This window comes from Passer domesticus, chromosome 8 (genome assembly GCF_036417665.1).
Source record: "Passer domesticus isolate bPasDom1 chromosome 8, bPasDom1.hap1, whole genome shotgun sequence".
Lineage (NCBI taxonomy): Eukaryota > Metazoa > Chordata > Aves > Passeriformes > Passeridae > Passer > Passer domesticus.
Window position 1 is genome coordinate 32,023,061 of NC_087481.1, and position 22,908 is coordinate 32,045,968.

The 22,908-nt window shown below is 40.8% G+C and overlaps 1 protein-coding gene across 5 annotated transcripts; it reads right to left on the reverse strand.

The window, feature by feature from the left end:
* Positions 1 to 1,052: 1,052 nt before the first annotated feature.
* On the reverse strand, positions 1,053 to 22,620 carry MMRN2 (multimerin 2). 5 transcript variants are annotated; one of them, XR_010367154.1, is made up of 8 exons: positions 22,007 to 22,619; positions 12,362 to 12,484; positions 11,981 to 12,087; positions 9,950 to 10,015; positions 8,725 to 8,898; positions 5,770 to 7,671; positions 4,253 to 4,759; positions 1,053 to 1,306 (listed from the first exon to the last, which is right to left on the reverse strand). XR_010367154.1 is itself a non-coding variant. In XM_064430099.1 (8 exons), the coding sequence occupies exons 1-8, from the start codon at positions 22,279 to 22,281 to the stop codon at positions 1,278 to 1,280; spliced, it is 2,880 nt and encodes a 959-aa protein (XP_064286169.1). In that variant the 5' UTR covers positions 22,282 to 22,620; the 3' UTR covers positions 1,053 to 1,277. The 5 variants fall into 5 exon arrangements, 4 of the variants coding, with proteins under 4 accessions (XP_064286169.1, XP_064286168.1, XP_064286170.1 ...); XM_064430099.1 differs by having other exon boundaries at positions 4,556 to 4,759; positions 22,007 to 22,620; XM_064430098.1 differs by lacking the exon at positions 1,053 to 1,306 and having other exon boundaries at positions 1,708 to 4,759.
* Positions 22,621 to 22,908: the final 288 nt, after the last annotated feature.

A 22,908-nucleotide genomic window follows, 5' to 3' on the forward strand; every position in this document is an offset into this window, starting at 1 on the left:
GTTCCCTCCGTGTACAACATTCTTGGTGTGTAATAGTATCCAAATTAAGATATTTGAGTTTAAATGTGTATATACTGCTTGTTGCAAAAATATGCAGGTGCTTCTGTATATCCTGCTAAGTTTACTCTGGTTTTTATGATTCAAGCAAATGAAGACCAGTCAAGGGGCTATCTCACCTGTGAGTACTATGAAGAGAGAGCCAGAATTTGTTTTCTCATTGCAGAAATGCATTGGCTTCTACTCTCCACAGAATCCACCTTTAGTTTACAAGGAGAAAGAAGTAAGATCAGTTTCTGTTCTCTTTTTGCATTTAATCAGGAATAATCTTAAATTTAAATACATATTTTTTACAGTAGCTAGAAAGTAGCTGAACACCATAAAAACTGTTACCAATATATTATAATTATAAGCCTCGTTTTGTTTTCCCTATACAATCAAGTGTTAAATTCTTGCAGCATAGTTCTGGAAAGTGCAGTGGAAAGATCAGCAATATAGTTTCAAACCTTTCTGTCCTTTAACACATAATACCAGGAAATTAGACTGCACAAAGATTTGGTCTCCTTAAATTAGTATCTTGGCCAAGTAAACCTTTTTCCTGTGGTTGTGGCTATTGTGGAATGGAATGTCTTCACTGGGATTTCATGTTAACGTTGCAGGAGGACATGATGGAAATTGTGGATGAGTGTTTGCACCTGTCCGTGTTTATTGAGCAGCCTTTTCTCTCGGTGATGCTTCGAGACAGGACCACACGGTGGTGCTGTGTCCTAAAGAAAGGATTTGGGAAAGAAACTGGAGAGTTTGAGACGTAAAAATAAGTTCTACTGCCTGCTAGTATTAAATACCAAATGCTCCGTTATAAATGGGTGTGTTTGACCACTGTATAAAATACCTTACTGATGAGTTGGCATCAGTATCTAAGAGGTGAAACAGCAGTATCCAGTGAAATGTGTCAACACTGCACATGCATGTTTTGTGGGCACACCGAAAAGTAAATCAAGTATTTAGCAAACTGAATCACGAACTTTTAAATAAATAGCAGAAGTAACACTAAATTCAGAAAAGATCAGATTTAATTCTATTAATTTCTTTAATTCCTTCTGCAGTTTTATCTTCACCTTTCCCTGGAACACTTTGGTCTTCCTCACTGATGTGAATGCAGTAGATCAGTGTCAGCTGTGAATGTGAGCTCAGAAAGGAGCACTGCTGTGAGATGACCACCTCCTGAGTGCTTCATGGGGACACCTCCTTGGGCTTCAGGCTCTGCCTTGATGTGGGTATTACCTGCAGAATTCAGGCATTGCTGGATCTATAGGAAGTAAAATTGTTTATACACGACTCAGTTGGTATTTGAATTTGGAGTACAATGAGGAGATTGTCTTATTAATGGAAAAGGAAACAAAAAACATTAGGAGACTTTAATTTTAAAATGTATAGTAAGATACTGAAATTCATAATGTAGCAGATCAGTAACAAAATAATTCCATGAAGGCACTAAGATGCACAACTTTCTACCTTATTACAAAGTTTGGTGCCTTGATCTGGAAATACAGAAACTTGAGGCAGTGGCAATGTTTTCTGGCAGGTTTCTAGGAAGCACTAAAAGCTGCTGGAAGCTTTTATTTTTGAATATGAGTGTCAGATTAACATTACATATATCTGTATCCTGGAGTGAGCACACGTTTCTGTGCCTATTGCTGCCTGGCCATCAGGCACATTAGTCTAGTCAGTCTGCTGTGAGGGAAACTGAAGCTGTTACAGACAACTCTTCCCAGAGCCTATGGTCAGCTTCAGGTTGTTTTTCATGTTTGGAAATTCTCCTAAATACACTGAGCCAACCAATAGCTTTATTTTTAATTATCTTAATTAAGTTGATTTTCCTAGTTTGCCTAAAAATACAGGTCATAGTGGTGTGGCTATGTTGATCTAATAGAAAAGGCCAAACAACCATCCCACAAAAAAAATGCAGGAGTGGTATAGATGGAGGCTTATTATAAAGCTGGTTTATTGCTTTGAACCAACAAAACCACAGCCCAGGAGATTAATCATTGTTCTCTTGTTGCTTGAGGAGGAAGTCAGTCTTCCTGGGTTAAGCAGGCAGCAGAGTGATTTATTCCATTCTCTTTCATTCATTTTTTGCCCCATAAAAATTAGTCTTTCAGTGAAGTGTGTTTTCTTTGTATGTGCAGGTGGTTAACTTAGGCACATATTTGAAGACATCTTTAGAATACAAAAACATCTTTAAATGAACATTTTGTTCACTCTGGAGTCAGTGTTCTCTGAATTAATCTGGAGTATTCTTCAACAAAGATACTCTGATAAACACAAGGAAGGACACAAAACCTGACTGGATGAACTGCAATGCTCTCTGCTACCTCCTGTGTCCATTTCCATGTGGTTTTCATTCCAGTTGAAGCTTTCTGTCAAAGCTTTAAAAACAAAGTGTTCTGAAATACATATGTGTACCCTATCCCCCATATGTAACATGCACATATTCCCCAGTGGTGCTTGTTTTTGGGACTTGGCTGGTGGGTGCAGAATTGGTGTGCACTGAAGATGAGGTGTTCCTTGAACCACCCTGCCCTGGGCAGCACACTTGGCCTGGCTCTGCAGAATGCTGCCACCACAAAAATCAGGAATTGGAGGAACACTGCTAAAAACCCATCTGAGTCACTCCAGGGTGGTAGGTTTGTACTGAAAGGACCTAATCTTACAATTTGATGGTTTTCTTTATTTTCACCCTTTCAATTTTATTCTTCTTTCTTCCCTCAGATATTTTGAGCAAAAGTGGGACAGGAAATGACACTGAGTTTGCAGGCACTTAGTGCTGCCTGCAGCAGAGCAGTGGGAGCCATGGCTCCCTGCTAGAAAGACAGAAACACCTGGCCTGGGCATCTCCTGTGGAAATCAGCACTGGCCAGGAGGAGATAAGGAGCATTTTTTGTTGTTAGTTTTCTAGGATTTTTCAGGATAGAGAAAACTATCTTCTCAGCAAGTCAGTAGCTGAAATTGCTTTGTAGCTTTATTTCAAAAGATAGGTATTGTCTGCTTGTCAGACTGTTGCTTTAAGTGCATTGTGTGTTGGTACCGGTGTTTTGGGGGTTTTTAACAATTAATGATAGGTTAGTATTGCTTAGAATACAGGTAGGTAGGGAGAAAATTCTTAGCAGCAGAATAGATTAGTTAAAAAATGCTACCTCAAAATGGTGTAATTTGCATATTAATTTATATGTTCATCAAAAATACTAGTAATTTTAAAGTGCATTTCATTTTGGCAAATTTAATTGTTTTAATATTGCTATGTAAGGTATTAGGATAGATAAAAATACCACAATACTTGAACTTCTTTAAAGTGTAAGTCTTTGGGAAGTTTTATTTGACAAAAGAAAAGTTTAAGACATGACCAGGCATGGTCACTTTGAAGTTTTGGAAATAAAAAACCCTCTACATTTCAGAAGTTCTACTCTTTGATTTACTCTCATCACAAATTTATATTCAGCAGTGACAACAGACCAATGAGCTTGCCTTTTGACCTTTTGATTTTGGGTTTGCTTGCTTGGTTTTAAAATATTTACTAAATACTGAACTCTGGGCTGAATTCATGATAATCTCTAGGATTGACTTTAGAAATAAACTGTGTTTTTGCTAATACTTCTAAAATATTGTTGATATTTTCCTAGTGTCTAAATGTAAATGTAATTCATCTTGACAATGCTTTAAATTTTTGCACTGTAGTTGAAATACCTCACAGGCCAAGAAACAAAGACTGGACCATTTAGGAGATCCTTGCTTGCAAATACTGGCAATGGAGTGAATTTTACTGGGTTTGATGGATTTCTTCTAGTGTTCCTGTTGTGCACAGACTGAAACATTGGAGTGAGTTGCAGAAGTTTCCAAGATAGTCTGTGGTCCACAGAGAACTAAAAGGTAAAATTGCCCTGGCTTCTGGGTTTTAAGGTCCATCCACATAACATGAGAGTGTGCAGTCCTACCTAAAATCTTTTCCTTGCCACTGACTGGGGGTATTTGTCATGAGAGGATATTCTTTTGCCATGGGGAAGGAGAAATTTGTGTTAAAAGTGAAGTCCCACAAAACATTTATGTGCAGTTCTCACATTGGAAGGATTTGGGAATGTGTGTGCTGATACATCTGGAGTCCAAACCATTAGCTTTTCACTTGAAAGAAAATCCCATTGCTGCTCATAAGCAACTAATCAAAAGCCAAACACTTCAGAAAAGAAGCATGAAGACAAACCTAGGGTAGTGCTATGTTTAAACACATGCAGTAGCATTGAATACATCACAGATGAAGCAATAGTGAATGCATCCATTGCATCTATGGAAGGAGATTAATAAAACATAAATGTCACTATTCAAGTTTTAGATATTAGGAATCCACCCATAGTTGTCCCAGGCGGGCTTCGCTTCACTACAGAGCCTTGCAGCAATTCAAAGCACACTGTCTCCCCCTTCTCCATTTCTGCTAAAGCAAATGTAGTCATGGTGTTTCCATGTGGGGTTTTCCTCTGACTGCTTGAGAGAGTTCTTTTGTACCCACGGCTGAAGGAGAGTTGTCCCAGTGCTGGTCCTGAGCTGAACTCCACAGAGATGACGAACAGGTAGACACCTTTGTGTGGTGCTTTGAAGTGGCCATGTTCAGAGAAATAGCTGTTTCCATAATTGAGGTATGTTTCATTAAACCTCACAGTTTTTTCTTTATCCTTTCTTTCTGAGAATCCCACGTGGAATGCCACCAATGAGTCTGAAAAAGAAAGAGGAACAGGATTTTAGCAGTCAGTGAGCACTCTTCTCTCCCCAGGATCATCAGGATGGGAGATAAGGTGAATCCCTATCAAGCCTGATTTTTATATGCTTCTTTGCAAAGCTAGACACTGGAAATGGTTATGTGCACTGAAGTAGATCAAATGATTCCCTGGAACTCTAGGAGAAGTGGAACGCTGGGACCACCCAGGGGGAGAAAAAATAGCACTCTCTTACTAAATCAGTTAAGAATATGTTTTCTGCTTATTCATCTTAACTACAGTTTTGCAGCACATCTGCCTAAAGGGGCTGATTTTTGCCCTTTGTCTATAGCAAGGGCTGCAATCATAAAAGCCAATGTTAAAGTTGTGGTGTTTGTAATTACCAGGTGCTTATGGTCACATGCTTATAGGGAAAGGGAACTGGCCAGTCCCAGTGAAGTATAAGCTGGAAACTTGTCTCTGAAGCTTGGTTGTAAGAGAGAGAGAATGTGCTCTCTGGTCAGTACTGCCTGTTCCATAATTTCCTGTGTAAATTATAGCAGTTCATTTAATGCATCTGTCTGTCTTGAGAAGGACTTGGTGCTTTGAGTGCGCTCCTCCCAGAGCCAAGTAACAAAGTAACAGGGGAAAGGAAGCATTCCACATCAGCTTCCAAAGAGAAGAGTGCTACTGCACTAACATGAGGATCTACAAACAAAATTTGTCTTCTGAACACCTCAAGTTGAATTAGTTCAAGACCAATTTCCTAGCAGCTATAGCAGTTATTTTATTGGTCTTAACCACAATACAGCAGAATATCTGCATGGTTCTCACTCAAACTGCTTTTTTTTCTCTATTTAAACTGGTGCAGGGGGAGGATGTAAGTAATGTCAGAATTTCTCCCTCTAGCATCCCACAAGATACCTGATAGTTCTTATAACTAATACTAATATCTCTGTGTATGGAACTTGCATCAGGGCCTAAAAAGAAGCTAGACCTGTACATGAGCAAGTGAAAGAAAAGAACACACCTTTTTCCACAAATTCTGTCTGCCCTGTACTTCTTCCGCTTATTTGTGTATTTTCTCTGTGCTTCTCAGACCTTTTCTTGTCTCTTTGCTTGTCTTGACCTTTCTGTTGCCTCCTCCCTTTTTTCTGCAGCATTGACTGAATCTTAGTAACATCCAGACTTATATTTGAGGCACCTAATTCTTCATTACTTCCAAACAGTTTTTTGAAAGTCACCAGATGTTCCTCCAGATTCCGCTTGATGGTTGCTAAATCTGCAGAGAGAATTTCTACAGAAACGTTGAGTGGCTCAATTACATTTGCTATTGTATGATTGCAGCAGAGACTTATGTCACCTCTGGATTCATGCCTCTTGATTGCCAGGCTCAGATGTTTGATATCATGCTTCAGAGTCATGATATCATTGTAAGCTGAGCTCTCCAAGGAGTCATCTTTGGCAGCCTCATAGTTAGGTTCCATGTGTTCTATGACACTGCGTTGACTGCTGACTTCGTGTAGAGTAGAGGAGGTTTGTGTTTCCTCCTCGGGGTGCTTAGGAGGCAAGTGAGCATCATGATTATTCTGGTGACTTCTCTCCAAGGGATGAAATCTCTTCCTGAGAGATTCTAAAGTCATATTTTGTTCTTGCAGTTTATCTGAAAAGTGTCTGAGAGATTCTTGCAGCTGAAATACTGATGGTATTAGGCTACTAAAATCATCTTCAAAAAAGACATCCAGAAATTCATGTCTCAGTAAAGCCTCCAATGCTTCTTCGTGCCGCATTGCATCTTTCAAAAGAGAGCTAAAAGAGCTGTTGAGATACTTGATGTGCCGATGAATTTCTTCATCTTTGCTCTTCAGCAAGCCCATGTCTTCTGAGAAAGCCATAACCTGTGACTGAAGCTGTCTGTTCTCTTCTTGACGGAGGTTAAGAGACAGATGGATGGATGGAAGAGCTGAGGAGAGCTCTTCAATTTCACTCTTGAAGAAATCTCTGAAAACTGCCTCCAAGTGCTTCATATCCTTTGACGGGGTATCTTCAAGGGAATAAGTGCTATTCCTTGCATCTTCCTCCAGTACATCGGTGTCAGTAGATACTCTCTGGCAATTGCATTCCTCCATGTACCGCAGCAGATCTGAGTAGTTTTCCTGAAGGTTTGAGAGAGTGTAGTTGAGCTCTGATATCTGCCTTTCCATTGCTGCGTTGTTTTCTTCCATAACAACTGATTTCTCAGCTAAAGTTATTGTAAGATCTTCTGGCCTGTACTTGGAGATGTTTTTCTTTAACTCCTTAAACCACCTCTCTAAAACGGCAATATTCTGAAAGGCCACATCTGACTCCATGTAAAGTTCTTTAAGCTGCTTGGCATGCCCTGATAGTATTTCATTCATATGTTTCATGGTTAACTGGCTGTTTTCATCTTTAGGACCATGATGCAAAGAGAGTTCTGTTAAATTTTTTTTCAAAGCTTCCAATTTATTTTCAAGAAGGTTTTGCTCTTGTCTCATGTCTGCTATGCTGTTGTTCAAAGCTAAGAAATGGGACTGCTGTATCTTATGAAGCTTCTTGAGTCTTGTGTCAGTATCTGCCTTGATCATGCTGAGATTATAGTGAATATTAGCCTGCTGCATGTGCACTTTGTTCTCTATATCTCTTTTTGCCTGGTCAACTTTCACTATGTTTTCTTGGACTTTTGATTCAAATTTAGTTCCCAGCTCCTGGAATTCCTTCTTGGGCACAGTGCTTTCTTGGAATCTTTCTATGCTTTTCTTGTTGGCCTCCACATCATGGGACAGATTTCTTACTATGTTGGAGAGGTTCTGTAAGCTTTTGTTGAAGCTTGCCCACACTGGATTAAACTGTTTCCTTAGAAAATTCTCCACATGAGGAAACAAAACTTGCTGCAGAAGTCTTTCCTGATGATCTGTTAATACAATTAGAAAAAAAAAATTAAATTTAAATTCTGCTTTTGGAATTCTTCCCCAGGTTAACTCAAGTGTTCATTTTTCTATAGTAGTTGCTGTCTTACTCTCCAGAATCTGACCTCATGATAAATTTCAACAATTGCAAAAATAGCCTATTGTTAAATCAAGGTTACAATGAAGCACATGGTGTCTAAGACTGCACAGAAAATAACTTGGATATGTATTGATTTCCCCATTTATCTTAAAAATAATGCTTTTTTGAAACCTGTGTACAGGTGTTTTTTCCAGTGGCCATAACTGTCCGTTTTTTTAACAGTTCTTAGTTAGTGGGCTCTTCCTTTTTTGACTGTGTCATAATGATGTTTTCTCATGCTTTCAACTCCATAGGGTTATACAGCATCTTAACAGCTGAATATTCCAGGTCAGGAGTAAATAACTTGAAAAATCTGTGAGGTATCTGTTGTATATGAGAATTATACTGAGGCTCAGTTTCTAACTTTGCAGTTTAAACTCGAGTGCCTTGAAGTTCACTGAGTACTGTGTAGTCTGTATCATTAGAAAATGTTTCTGCAAGCCAGTGGCTCACTATGGTAGGTTAAATTTCAGCAGCTCTTTTTTTCCTACTCCTGTGTATGGCAGAAACAATCTTCCAGAGATGGGTCAAATGTTTCATTTTTTCATGTAACACCAGTGTGCTATTCCACACATCAGAGTGTACATCATAAGTATGGAAAAAGAACAGATCTGAACTCTGCATCCCCACAAAAAAGAAGAAGCCATAGAAACAGAATAGTAAAGTTAACAAATTTTAAATATAAGCAACCTCTTTATTCTGTGATTAAGGCATATTCTGTGCCTTTCCTCTCATTTCCCATTTCAAGTTACTCTTTGGTTGATTAATTTGCATTGGGATTGCACCCATTTTATCTCTCTGTAGAAGCAACCAGCAGACCAAGGAATATCAGGGTATTTTTGCTTTCACATTTTCTTTCTGATTTGTGTGGTTTCACAGGGCCTGTCATGGGCTGATAATTCTGCATCAGACCTCTCACCTGAATTGCTCTCGTTCACTTCTAACACCATGCTTGTACCGTTGTTCTCAAATAGTCTCTGTAAGTCACCTAAGGTGCTGGCTGCTTGATGAATATCACTTTGAAGATCATCCAGTAAAGCCTCATGATTCTGAATGACTTGGAACATTTCTCTTGAATCCACTGATGTTGACACTAGTCACAAGATTAGAAAAACAAAGTCATGCAACAGGGTGCAGCGACCAGGTGACAGGTATTCATGCAAAACCTCTGAGAACACCTGTCTGGTTTTCATTCTGAAAATTTTGCACTGATATTTAGGGGGTCTGTTGATTTCTGGCACCTTAAATTGCAGTTTGTCTGCAAGGATTTTTTCCGACAGTGATGGAAACCTAATATATTCAAATATTTGCAGAGAATTTCAGCTACAACAGCCATGATGGCAATAAAATACTCTTAATTAGAAATTTCCCCATGCCATAAAAATGTTTTGGAATACTAACTCTTTTCAAGCCATTGACTAAAAGGATGGCAAGGTTTAACAGCCTGGAATAAAAGGAGGGGATGAAAGAGCAATTGAGACATTCCACTGAGGAATCAGGACCACAGTGTGTGTGAGAGCTGACTCATGGAGAGGCCCTTTAACTGGTGTTTTTCTAAATAAATACTTTTTGATTTGTGCTGTAGATTTAAAAGTGTGCAATACTTCCCTGAAGCTAATTACTGAAAGGCATTTCATAGCACTGCAGGCCACACCAGGTGGTAAAGGAGGGTCCTTCGTGGTACTTACACGTGGTAGGGTGGAGTGCCTGAGATACAAATGTAATTGTAATCTCAGAGCTACTGGGGGGCCGTTCTAAAATAGCATTTTCAGTGGATTGCTTTTCTGGTACATTTTTGTGAGCATGGTGTGCTCTCCTGTGAACCCACTGCAGAACAAGGGGTTAACCTCCATGCCACTGAAAGGGGTAAGGCTCTGCACCAGCTGGCAACCCCTGTTGACCAAACAGCTTTGAAACTTTGGGATGCTTTGTTATGAATATTCACAGAGTGTTACAGCAAAAGCCCTCATTTAAGTCAATAAATGTGTTGTTTCAAAGCTTTCCCAGAGAATGCTTTCACTAGAGAGTTTGTCAGTAGCTTATCACTTTAAAATTACAGCTTCAAATCTTTTTTTCTCTTTTCTTCTCCTGCTCAGTGACAGAGAGGTAAAAGGACGACAAAGAAAATAACTTCAAGCACATACTGTGGTTTGAGAACTCTTCTTCTTGTCCTTCAGTTTCAGTTCCTGGCACCAGAATAAAATTAGGATCTGCAATTGAGATATGATACAGCTGTGAAAATGTTTTAGATGCAGAAACTGCAGTTTAGCAAGACCCCACAGGAATTTCATGTGTTTTGTAAATGGTGTGGAGACAGGCTTCCTGGGGAAAGAGAACCTTCTATGGAGAACTTACTTTCCTTGCCCTGGCAAACAACATTGCTTGCATGGCAGTGCTATATGGTGTGGTGTGGGGATTTTTAACTCATGCCAAGATTTGCTCATAAGAAATTAGTCTGTTGCAAATAAATGGGGCTTTTTTTCTTTTCTGGGGTCCCATCTAGAGATTCCTCTTCCTTGTTCCAGTTACCTGAACATTCTGGTGGCAGCAGCAGTCAATGATGCTGTACAAATGAGAAGATACTGATGGAGGAGCTGGTTTTGGTCAATGAGTGTAACAACAGAGAGACTAAAATAGTTGCACTGCATTTGGTAATATCTTTCCAATATTATGAGTGAAGTTCACTGAGAGATCAACCCACAAATGAAAGCTATCTGTGAAGAAAAGCTAAACCTACAGAGATTTTTATCTGTGGAGTCTGAAGGTAAGTTAGATGTAGGTTGTGGAAACATTTTCAGACATGTGTTTGCCTTTATTGTTATGGTTGACTTAATTGCTAGAGGGAATTACCTTTTATTCATTTAAATTCTCTTAATTCCATTTAAATTCTTAAATCTGTTTAAATTCTGCTTTTTGAGTATTATTTGCTAAATCTTGCCAATGCCATTTTTAAACCACCATTCAGTTTTTAAACCACACTCTCTCCCCTCTCTCTTTATTAGCAGCTGCACAGATCACAGAATCATAGAATGGTTTGGGTTAGAAGAGGCCTTAAAAACCATGTAATTCCCACCCTCTCACCATGGCAGTGAGGCCACTAGACCAGGCTGCTCAGAGACCCATCCAACCTGCCTTGCACACTTCCAAAGATGGGGCACCCACAGTTTCTCTGGGAGACCTGTTCCAGTGCCTCACCACCCTCACAGCAAAGTATTTCTTCCTAATACCTAAACTAAACCTGCCCTATTTCAGTTTGAAGCCATTTCCCCTGGTCTTACCACTACATGCCCTTGTGAAAGGTCCCTCTCCATCTCTCTTGTAGCCCATTAGGTACTGGAGGGTGCTCTGAGGACTTGTTGAAGCCTTTTTTTCCCCAGGCTGAGCAGCCCAGCTCACTCAGCCTGCATCCATAGCAGAGGTGCTCCTGGACTCACTCCAGGTCCATGTCCTTAAGGTGGGGACCCCAGAGCTGGATGCAGGACTCCAGGTGGAGTCTCAGGAGGACAGAGTAGAGGGGCAAAATCCCCTCCCTCAAGCTGCTTCCCCCACTGCTTTATTCACCAGTGCAATGGGCTACAGTAGTTCACTCTAAAGGCTGTTCCTGGAGCTCTCCTGGAGCTTACAGGCTGGGCACTGTTCCTGCCTGTGCTGTAGAGCTGCTCCCTGCCCGAGGAGCCAGTGCCTTTGCAGCCAGGGTAAGCAGAGAGGAGGAACAGTGCAGACTGCAGAGTGAGGGCTGCCCTCTCCTCTGAACTTGGACACCTTGTGATTTCCAGCTCATGATTTCATCCTGTGAACTGACCATAAGGGCATTTCACACACAAGTGTGGCTTTCTGATGTCACCAATTTCTACCTGGAATTAGGCATTCCTAGATGGACTTGTCTAAGATGCACACCTGACAGGCTTTCCAGCAAATTAATACCTTTCTTCATGTGTAAATATTACAAAGGTGCTATTAACAGAAGAATAATTAGCTAATGCTATTTAACTATTAATTGCAGCTAAGTATAACTGCTCTTGTCTCAAAGTATCAGTGATTTGGGACATAGCAGACTGAAAAAAACTAAGGCATCAATTCTAAAAAAAAGGAGAAAAATGAGGCACATTCATTTCTTGCCATTGTGCCTGGCATTTAGTCATTCATTCCTATACTTGTTCTCCAGCTTTGCTTACCACGCTGTTCACAGTCCTTGCCAGTAAATCCAGGGCAGCATTTCCACTGCAAAGACTTCAGAGTCTTCTGTTTCACTTGGTAGACTGGCTTCAGAGCTGTCCTGTACCTGGAGAGGAAGGGTCTAGGCATTAGATTTATTGTAACAAAGTCCTTTGCAATCATATTTGGACTGATCCTGAATTCTATAGTATTCTATGAGGTGTAGAGAGCATTTTATTATTAAACACATTATTCCAAAATGTCACGGCTACCACGTAAGATAGAAATTTGTTTTAAACTCCTCTAGAAATAATGATGAGTCTTCAGTACTGTTGAAAACATCTTTTAGATACTTCAGAGAAAACTCTGTTTTCTTCACTGGTTTTATTTAGGACACTTACATGATCTTCTGGCAGTCTGGGGCTCCGTTTGGGCAGGGCTGCTGGGAGTTGACAATGTACTTCTCCTTCATGCAGGCTTCTATGTATGTGACCAGGCGGGACTGCGTGAAGGAACACCAGTTCCTAGTGGAGGAAAAACGTGGGAAAAGATTTGAAGTAGGTCTCTAAGTCTCTGGCTGTAACAGTGCCAAGAAAAAGTGAAATGCAGAAAGGCCTTTATTTTTACTTTTGTATTTTTTCCCAGCTGTATGATGAGGAAAGTGGAAAATGCTTCCTACCTTCTCCCTCCACTCCCAATTCCTTTGTTTTCATTTGAGATGTTTATCTGAGTTTGTTACAAAAGGGCTGATTGTCTGAACTTTGATGCATTAGTTCCATTTCCAGTCCTTTCATTTTGCAGGAGAAATTTCCAACCCATGATAACCTGTGGGTTAATGTCACTTTAAATGTCAAATTGCCTTTCTAGGCATGTTGCCATTTCAGATGCCATATGACTGACTCATCAGGTTGAGGCAGACTGCTTTTGAAAACTTAATCCAACATTAACTCTGTTAATAATATCTTCCTAAATATTACTTCTTCAAGACAATATAGTAAGTGATTGGATTTTATGAAGTAGGCTAGCTTCAAAATAATTTCTCCCATCACCTGCAGGAAAATAATTTTTTGGGGAAAAGGGTTGTTTTAGTTTTATGCTTCTAGAAAGGACAAGTGAGTTTTAATAGTCTAATTAATTTTCCAAGTGAAAATTACATAGGCACCTATTAATCCCAGAGAGTAGGTGAGCCTCTTCCTTAAAAGTCAAGATTTTGCAGTGGAGTGTTGGCTGAAGTTTGATGGTTAAATCCAAGGCCAGAAGGGGCAGGAAGTGACAAGTAATAACTATAATGGAAACAGCTGAACTTTAGGCAGTGTATTTTTAAATGGGAATACAGGAACTAAATCTCCAACTATCAGCATATATGGAAAAGGTTTGCCTCTCTCAGGGAGTTGGTGGAACAATGGGGAACCGAGTCCTGCACGAAAGCAGAAGCTGGCACTGCAGCAGCCAGGAGAAGGGGAGGAAGCTGCAAGGAAGCTGAAAGGATGGAAAGGCAGACAGCCTGGGCTCGCTGGGAACAGTTCACCAGGCTTGCTGGGCCATTGCCTGTTTTGCTCCCCTGTTTCTTAGGGAAAATGTGATTAAGATTTCAGCAAGCACTCATGCAAGCAAAACTTCATCTGTTAGAAGCAAGGGCAGGAATCTGGCAAAGGCTGCAGTGCTGGGAGGGCAGGACACGAAAGGAGGCTGCTGCCTTTGTTGTGATTTCCAGCCAAAACAACTTGCTTGAGTTGTAGCTTTGAGGCCTTTACAAGTGACTGGGGGAAATTTTGGGCCTATGATCAATGGATGTCTTGGTTTTTACAGGACTGAACTAGAAGACAAATCCTCAAATTTTTATTGAAGTATTACTGTTCCAGATTCAAACACTCTGCTTGTGTCAGAGTATAAAACCACTCAGTAAAATCCAGCAGATCAGTACACATGCTCTGGTGACATCTGCCTCCCAAGTATGCCTAAATTTACCAGCTTTACCACTGCCAGGCTTTAACAGCTGTGTCACTTTTCTGATAATTTGGTGTCAGTTCAATAACTCTAAAACAGGAACCTGGTTTGTGCTTGGTTTTGGGCTGTCGTCTCTCATGCGCTTGGCAAGGCATAGCTGGGAGAGGCTCTCCCCCCTCAAATCCTCCCTACTTTTTCCTGGGGAAATCAAATGCCCAGGCACAGTTGCTGGAGCTCCCTGGTATCGTTGCTAGGTGCAGGATCCCTGCCCCTGCCAGCAGGGTGCCTGCCAGATCCAGGCAGGAGTCTGCATTCAGTGTGGAAACCTCCTTTTAAAACAGAATTCTTTGGCTTCAGGGTTTTGTTCTTTCCTAATGAAAACAATCCGCACCCAGTGAATCATCATCTGGGCTGTTTTTTTTTTTTTTCCCACCATATGCAGGTCCTTCCCAAGAAGTCCTTGGAGTCATGTCAGCCACATAGAGCAAAGCCAAATGTGCACATGCATCAACCTGCGTGAGCAAGAATGAGGCACTGTGGGACTGTGAGTGCTTTTGCTCTATTGCACAGGTGGATGTGCACAAACAGGACAGAAAACACAAGGATTCCTTTTCAAAACACGTTATAAGTGTTGGAAGTACCTGGTGGGCTTCCCAATTGTACAAAGGGTTTATGTTGTATCACAAACTGAATCAGTGGTTGATCCCAACTTGATGTCTGCTTTGTACTAGTATTCTGCAGAATGAATAAGGTGAGGTGGGAAATAAAGGGGGAATGTGATGGACTCTCAGTCAAAACATCCTTTAGTGCTTGTTCTTTACGTTTTCTTTACTATATATTCACTGGTTCTCTCTCACTTGATCTTAAAGGTTTATTTGTGGAGCTGAAGGGCTATGTAATACCATGTTGTGGTTTTAATCACAAAAGCTTTCAGAGGTTTTGGGTTCCATAAAACTTATCAAAGTTTATTCTTTCCTCAAGTAAGTAGATAAGGCCTGTAATGAGCTGCCAAATAGATACATGAGCCCGAAGATGAAACTTCTATTGCAGTATTTTTTGCACAACTTGTCAAATGCTTCCTTTAGGAAAACTTGCTATCTGTAACTAAAAATACTCCTTAACAGGATTAACCTTGAAGGAAAATACGTCATTCTTTAATGTTAAGTGCAGCAATGTAAAATACTGAGAAGGGCTTGATCTAAAGTTCAGTGAGGCATGCAGGACTTCTCTGGCACCAAAGGCTCTGAATCAAGCTGTGAAATTTCAAAGAGCTGCTCCTTCACAAATAGCACTTTCTTTCTTGAGCTGGTTTGTGGAACACAGCAGCTTTGTGTTCTGCTGCTGCCTTTATTGTCCTGTTTGTAACTATGTCGCTTCATTCACTGAATATGTAACCAACTTAACACCCTCTGCTTTTATTCTCTTTAATACAGTTTCCTTTGGTGCAAACTTCTGCTGCCCGGAAGAGAGAGGGACAGAGAGAAGCTGCTCATGTGAGGAGAGCAGAAAAGCCTTCCCTGTAATCTGGGGAACAGTAACGTTTATCAAAATGCTGAAAGTTAGAGCAGCTCTTGAGGGAACCCTAGCAAATTCAGGGCTGCAAATGTTTCATTTGTTCAATGGCTTTTCCTGGTTCACATTGCAAAGAAATTAATCCATTTTTTAAAACCAGGAAAAAGTATTTTAATAATTTTCTTTGCTAGCCTGTGATGTTGGTTGTTGGTTGTTTTTTCTCTAGACTTCATTCTAATTATGAATTAATCTTATTAAATAGAGTCTTCACATGCATCTATTCACTTCTGCCTAATTCTGAGGCAACTGTATTCTTATGTCTGAGGTTAAATATATCTGATGACAAAGCATTCTGTATTTAAATAAGATTCAGCAAATGTAGGTTAGCTCAAGCTCTTTTTATTTGAATCTTTCAGGTGTTTAGAAACTGATACAATTTTTTTTTTCTTACATTTGATCCATTGAAATGTCACAAAAGGGGGGCTGATCTTTCTCTGATTCTAGGATTTGGCTGGGCCACCTTATATCATTGGAAACAAAATAAAACCCACAGAACCAGGAGAAAAGGTTAGATGGCTGCTCTGCAGTAATTGACTCTGCTCAGATGAATACGGGGTAGTGTCTTTCCTTCATACAGACAATTACAGTGTGTCAGTGAGTGTGAGTAATGCTCCCCAGCTCAGTGAGGGACTCACACACTTTAGTTCTCTTTGCTACACGTTCTCTTATTGGCACTGCAGTGCATCATTTGAGATGTTTCCTAGGTCAGTGGAATTTTTGCCTGAACAAAAGCTTCAGGAATTCAGGATGTTGGGATGTTTTTCATAAGTTTTGTTATTACTTTGGCTGTACTGGTCCAACTGAGTTGTCCTTCACCACCAGTTTCCTCAGGTTTCTATTCTCAAGGAAGCCAGTATCTATAATTACTTTGAAAACTCCTGCCTGGCCATGCCTGTGTCTACTACTCACAGTGAAAAAAACTTTTCAAGACCAAAACATTTTCCTATGCAGTACAAAAGGCACCAGATAAGCAATAATTCCTGCTTAGTGTGCTATAGAAAGGTAGTAGAAAGCTTATTTCAGTTTAAACAAGTGATTTTCCACTGAGTTGTACAGAATGACTTCTGATTTATTGAAGAATAATATAAGAATAAGGCTTTAGCTGTGGTTGGTTTTTCCCTCAGTGTAAATTTCTCACTGACAAGAAAAAGCAGCCTCAATAAAACAGAAATAAAGAACCACATTTAAATTAATTTAAACTAAGACTGTGCATGTCAGTATTGAGACAGATGTATCTTTTTATATTTTATGGAATACAGAAGGTGTTCAGCTGTTGGGGAAGGCACTGCCTCTCCAAAGCAGCCTGGTGTGCCACTGGGTTTTTAATTAGCAGACAAGTGATGCCTGGTGGTCTGTCTGAATTCTCCAGCTCTTCCCAGGCAGCCAGCAACCCTGTACTAGAAACAGACAGCAGAAACTCTCGTATTTGTCCTTTCCCTCAGGAAAACTCCCAAAGGGAATAGAACTCCCTCTCAGGCGAGGTCTGGGATCTTCCACTGTCTCATCCCATGAAATACCCTGGTTTTCACTGGGGTGAGAGAGCAGATTGATTTGCAGTTCATCTTAAACTGGACTGAAAAGGGTGACAGTGGTAGTTTCAAATATGTGGTTTCCATGCACTGCTGGATATCTTCCAGAGTCCTGAGTAACCCAGGTTGAATGCAGTGTGTATTCCAACAGTTAAACTGTTACTTTTGGGGTAGTCCTGTCCTGCAGGATGTCCTAAAACCATACTGCACTGAAAACTTTCAGAGCAAACGCAGTGCTGAACTGGGAGCAAGAGTTCAAGGAACAGCAGGCTTGACTGGGAGCTGATTTTGAGCCAAATCCAGCTGCTGTACAAACAATTTCAGAGAAGTAAATGCAAGAGGATTTTCCTCTTCAAGAGCATCCACAGCCATTACCTCATTTCTATTATCCCCCCTCAATGGAATCGTTACAGCCCATTGAGAGGGCAGCTTACACTTGGATTTTATCCTTTGATTCCTGCAGATTTAAGTTCACCCCTAGTACAGCCTCATCACTCCTTTGTCAGACTTCATCTGGAAGCAGGAATTACAGCCAGTGGCCACCCTTTGGCACTGCTGTGCTGATGCCAGGGAGTCAAAACTGCTTGGGAAGCCAAGCTTCCCACTGGCACAGGCAGCTCGCCCTGACTGTGTTTGGGGCATGAGATTTGTTCAGGGCTGCCCACTGATCACTGCACAAGCAGGAAGGTGTTGGGTCCAGCTGGGGATAGTGCTGACAGTGATTCTGTGGCTGTGCTCAAACAGGAGGTCCTTTGCTATCTGCTGAAGAAATTAATTGCTGCAGCTTGCAGTAATGAGCTGTGAAACAAATCAGTCCCACGGGCACAGAGGGTTCAATAACTCCTGCACTGTGTGGAACAGAGCTGTGTCATTTGCTTCAAGCAGGTTGATGGGGAGCTATTCCACCTGCAGCTGAGCCATTCAATGACAGCCAGATATTGGAGAATTTCCTGAAGTCCTGAAAGGAGCCAAGTGCCCAACTTTGATAGGAAACCATGGCTTCTGTTGATGCACTTGGCACTGCCAAAGCTATTGTTGAGCACTCAATGGCTGTTCCACTGCTTTGCAGGATGTCAGGGCTAAAGATCACTTTCAGCTGCACTTCATCCAAACTGTTTTATTTGAAGTGTATGTTCTGTGCCCCTTTGGTGGGAAATTTCAGTATCCCATAAGCTTCCTACAAAAGTCCCTGCCTTGTTTTGAAGAAATAGATGAGTCACTGTGGAACTGGTCTTAATTAAATTAATGGATTCTTCCTGTAAAAGTGGATAAAAAATAATAAGCTATTAAGATTGAACATTTACTTTCCTCAGAATAAGTGATTTGAGTTTTCTCTGCTTGTGTACACTTGGGAGGATACACATGTTTTGATACACTGGGTAGTCACTAGAACTGGCCTGATTCTTTGTGGCTGCTTAATGTGGAATGAGAGGAAGAGGTGAGTGTTTCAGAGAGTTAACAACACACCTGGCTGACATCAGGAAACCTTCCTCTAATCAAGGGTGACTTCACAGAATTGTGTCTCCAAAACTCAAAATAAATTAGTGAAATTAAGGATTTACTTAAGCTGAAGATTTCTGCCTTTCCTGTTTAATAGGTCAGGCAGTAGAGTTTGGGAAGTTTTTAGTTTTGTTTTTCCATTGTTTGCAGGTATGTTGTAAAAAAAATCCCAGGAGATGACACTGTATGTTTGTGGATCAAAAAGAAAGAAAGAAAAATGAACCTGCCCAGCTGCAGGGCAAAACCAGAACAGGGGCTACTTGGCAATGATTACACTTCTGGAAACAGAAGTTCTGTGAGACTTGGGGTAGATGGGGAAGCCAGCTGTAGGTACTTGCTCCTTCCCATTCCAGCCCCACCATCCATTTCTCCCTTACAGGGTGAGCCATCCACCTGGGAACTGGCTCTGTCAGTGTTGTTACTGAGGGGAAGGTTAAAAATAACCTCTGCTTTTTCCTAAGATTATTTTTAGCTTGGAATGCTTAAGTGATCTGGTTTACAGTGTTACTTGACAGACAGGTCAGGCTAACTGAGGGTACAGGCAGCTTTGGGCTTTGCTGTTGGAGCTGCATGTGCCTTTTACATGCTTCATTTGTCTTGGTTTCTTTAATGAAATACAGCACTAAGTGCAGGAAATCTGAGTTGTGAGCCTGACTGTTCCTGATGTACAGGTCTCTTAATTTCCCTTTTTAATTCTGCTGAATGTTTTGGGTACATGTGAATCCATTTACCTCAGCAGTAGAATAAAATAGCTGAAGTCCAACCACACAGCTGCTGGGAAGAAAAGCAATATAAAAGTTGATTTCCGTTGGAAAGTTGGCTTCTTTTGATAGTTTTGATTTTGTACACATACAGACACCTGTCCAGCTGAACATCCAGAGCTTCTCCTATTTGTTCAGATGCAAGCAACAGCAGAGATACTAAACTGTTACCTAGTTCTTCCTCTAAAGTCCAGTGACTTCTTACTGATTTATATTTTAAAACTCTTACATGAGAAGTCTTATTGTTCTTAGAGGAATTAGCAAGATAACATATCCAGGTATTTGACTGGGATCTAATGAGTCATTCATCTCATATGTTGAAACAGAAACCAGAGGATTCTGATTAATACCTTGCAGTACTTAGTCATGATGGTCTCAATTATTCAAATAACTGCAATTGAAAAAAACTACGCTCTACATTTTTTAAAAATATAAGAATATTTTGTAACTGCCACTATTCCTAATACAAAGAGAAAATAAGTGGTTGAACAAAACACATACTGCTTTTTTTTTTTAAATCATGAGAGTCTAAACATTGTCACAAAGACCAAGTTTTCATAGACTTTATTTCTTTCCTAGTTCTGCAAAAAAAGTATTTTCTTATTTCAAAAGCAAACTAGATGTAAGACATCATTTTGGTAGAAAACTATTCTCCACCATCCTGGACTGTTTTTGGCATGTCTGTCACACCTTTTTATGGCACATCTTTCTTTCCCTTTATCTCTCCATTCCTATTTAACTTCTGATGTTTTTCTTCTTGTTCTCCTCCTGAGAGATATAAACCCTGGTTTTTGATTTTTTTTTTTCCAGGGAATGTGTCACACTTGTAGGGAGGAAATTCCAGATTCATGACATCTTGTCTGTGCCTAGCAAGGTACTGCAGCCACAGCAGCTGACAGGCACACGAGGACTTCATGCTCTGAAGGTGTGTTGCTTCAACCATTTTAGAATTTGGAGTGTGGTTACAAGAAGAATTGTGTTGTCCCTTCTTGTTCACCCTCTCTCCCTTTACTTTTAGATATAATTCCTCTCAAAGTCTCCAATTTCTTTCCTAAGACCTAGCAGCTGCCTGGCCTTTTGTATGCTGTAAGTGTGACAGCTCTGAAAACCACCAAGTACCTTAAAGCTACTGCCAGGCTAGATTTGGATTGTCTGTAGTCATCCACATAGCTTTATAATTAGGAAGAATGTTATGATTTGACTCAGTATGCAACTATCTCCATAAAAGAAGGAAGTATTTCTCTCCTTGGGAGGAAATTAGGATGAGTCATAGCTGGTATTGAGCTGAATTAGACAAGCTGGTGCTGAACAGAACTCCAGAGCCAAGGAAGAAACCCTGATTAGGACAGTGCATTACAGCATCTTGCTGACCTATGATGATGACCTTTTTACAGCATTGAATTTTCATACTACTGGGAGTTTTCAGAATGTTTTCAGTATTTCAATCAGCAGTCAGATGATTACCACCTTGCAGAGTAACTTGGAAGGCCAGAGTACCCCTTGGGCCCTGTTTCCTTCCTTTGAGCATGTCTGAACTGCATTAACCAGGAGTTGGTTAATTAACAGATCACATCATTATCAAACACTACCCAACAGGAAGCCTTGCAGGCTTTAGGAAGTGCCTTGGTGCTGTTAGGGGAGGTACAGATTTTTGGGAAGGTGTAGTATGAAAGACAGCAAGGTTTTCATACACTCACCATGTTACATGCAGAAGGGACGCCTTAATTTTACATGTAGATGAGATTGGAAACAAGATTGCATTCTTCAGTTTGCGTGAAAGGGAAGCATGACATGAGCAAGGTTTTATAGTCTCTTTCCATCTCACTTTTTTCCTTTCCTCAAGAGCATTTAAAGGGAAAAATACCAGGGCATCCTAAAGCACTGAGCTGTGAACAGCACTCAGTGTGCTGCTGTTTCAGCTCTCCTGAACAGGGCTCTGCTGTACCCATCCATCAAGGCTATAAAAGATTCATTCACTGTCCTGCTTGGTTTTCATCTATTTTAAACATTTAGAGACCTACTTACATGCCCTGTAAAACTTACACAAATCATAGGGTTTGGGAAGATTTCTAGTGAAGTACATGCCTTTTACTCTCAGAATGGCTACTCTTCTGCTACAGATTACCATGAAAATCATTTTGCTGGCATGAAAACCTTTGGAAGGGGGTGAGGGTGTGAAATTTGTAGTAATTTTCATACTTATTCATTATTCCTTACTTTGTTATATTTACTGCTCGCTATTTTTATTTTGCTAACATCCTGCCATTACCTTTCCCTGTCCATTTCCAAGGCCCAAGTCTGCAGGCAGGCACCTTCTGCTAATGGGCAAAGTTTGCCATGCTCAGCAGAAATAATCAGCATTGGTTCATGATAAGAAGCAGTCAGTAAATTAACTTCCTCTAATTCTGCTTTGCCAGAGGTAGTTTTTTTTTTTCTGGCAGAACTGGGAAGCTTCATCTCTGCCAGGTGTATGCACACCTCTAACCCCATTCTGCTGTCTAGATTAAGCAAAGAGCTGGTCCCATCTGTGTTTTCAACCTCCACAGGTAATTCAGCTTTCTGTTTGTGTAGTTAAAGCATTTAAACCAGTCTTGTTTGGATATAGATTGGCCCCTAAAATCTAATGTATTTTAATGAGAAGCTTCTAATGGAAGCAGTCCTGTATCAACAGAATATAGAAGTATCAGAGAGGATTGCACTCTTGTTATGTGTAAGACAGACATGCTGGGGTACTTACCCATTTCGGGGCTGTGGGCTCGCAGCTTCCAAATCCCCTCTCTCTTCCTGATGTGAGGAGATCACACTTGAAGGGTAATCTTGAGTATCCTCCCTGAGCCCTTCTGCCTCCCAGTAACCTTCGTGGCGTGGCAGAGGAGTTCTCTGGGGGTGGGCAGAGGTCTCATGAACCCTTAAGCTGTGCAGGGAACCATCATGATCTCCATGATGGTCTGCGTGTTCCACCAGCCGTGCCAGTCCTACTGTGCTACAGACCAGCAAAAGCTTCACGAGCATCCTGGGCTCCTTCCCCCCCAGTTCCACCTGTCTCTTGTTCTTTTCTCTGAAGCTCAGCCTGAATTACTTCAGAAATGCCCCGGCAATATTCTTTAACTGGAAAGTTGGAAGAAGGAAGGAAAAAATAAAAAAAAAAATTGTAACAAAGAGCGGAAAGAGCTTTCGGCCCTCCCAGCTACTGTGGAAACGTCCGTGGCTGTTGAACAATGTGAGCCTGGTTCCTGTGTGGGGCTCAGACGTCTCTGACAGGGGGGAAAATGAGGTGGTAGGAATATAGCTTACTCAAGGAACTTCTGAGCTTGCCTGCCTTCTAAACTTATCTGTGAACAGGAACTCGGCTTTTATCAACTGCCTTCTCCCTCAGGCACAGGAAAAGGATGTTAGCTTAAAGGAAAGGAAGAGAAAAGAAAGGAAAGAAAATACTGAGTGCTCTAACAGACTCTCATTACACTGCCAGAAAATGTCACAGACCTGCTTGGTCCAGTGCTACACCTGGAAGTTTTTTTCTACAGTTTAAAGGCTGACATACCTTGGCTTTAGCAGCAGGGTATTTGTGGTGTAGGTATTTGTAGGTATATTGTGGTAGAATAAATTGCAGGCATTGAGGAACTCAGAGCAAATGTACAG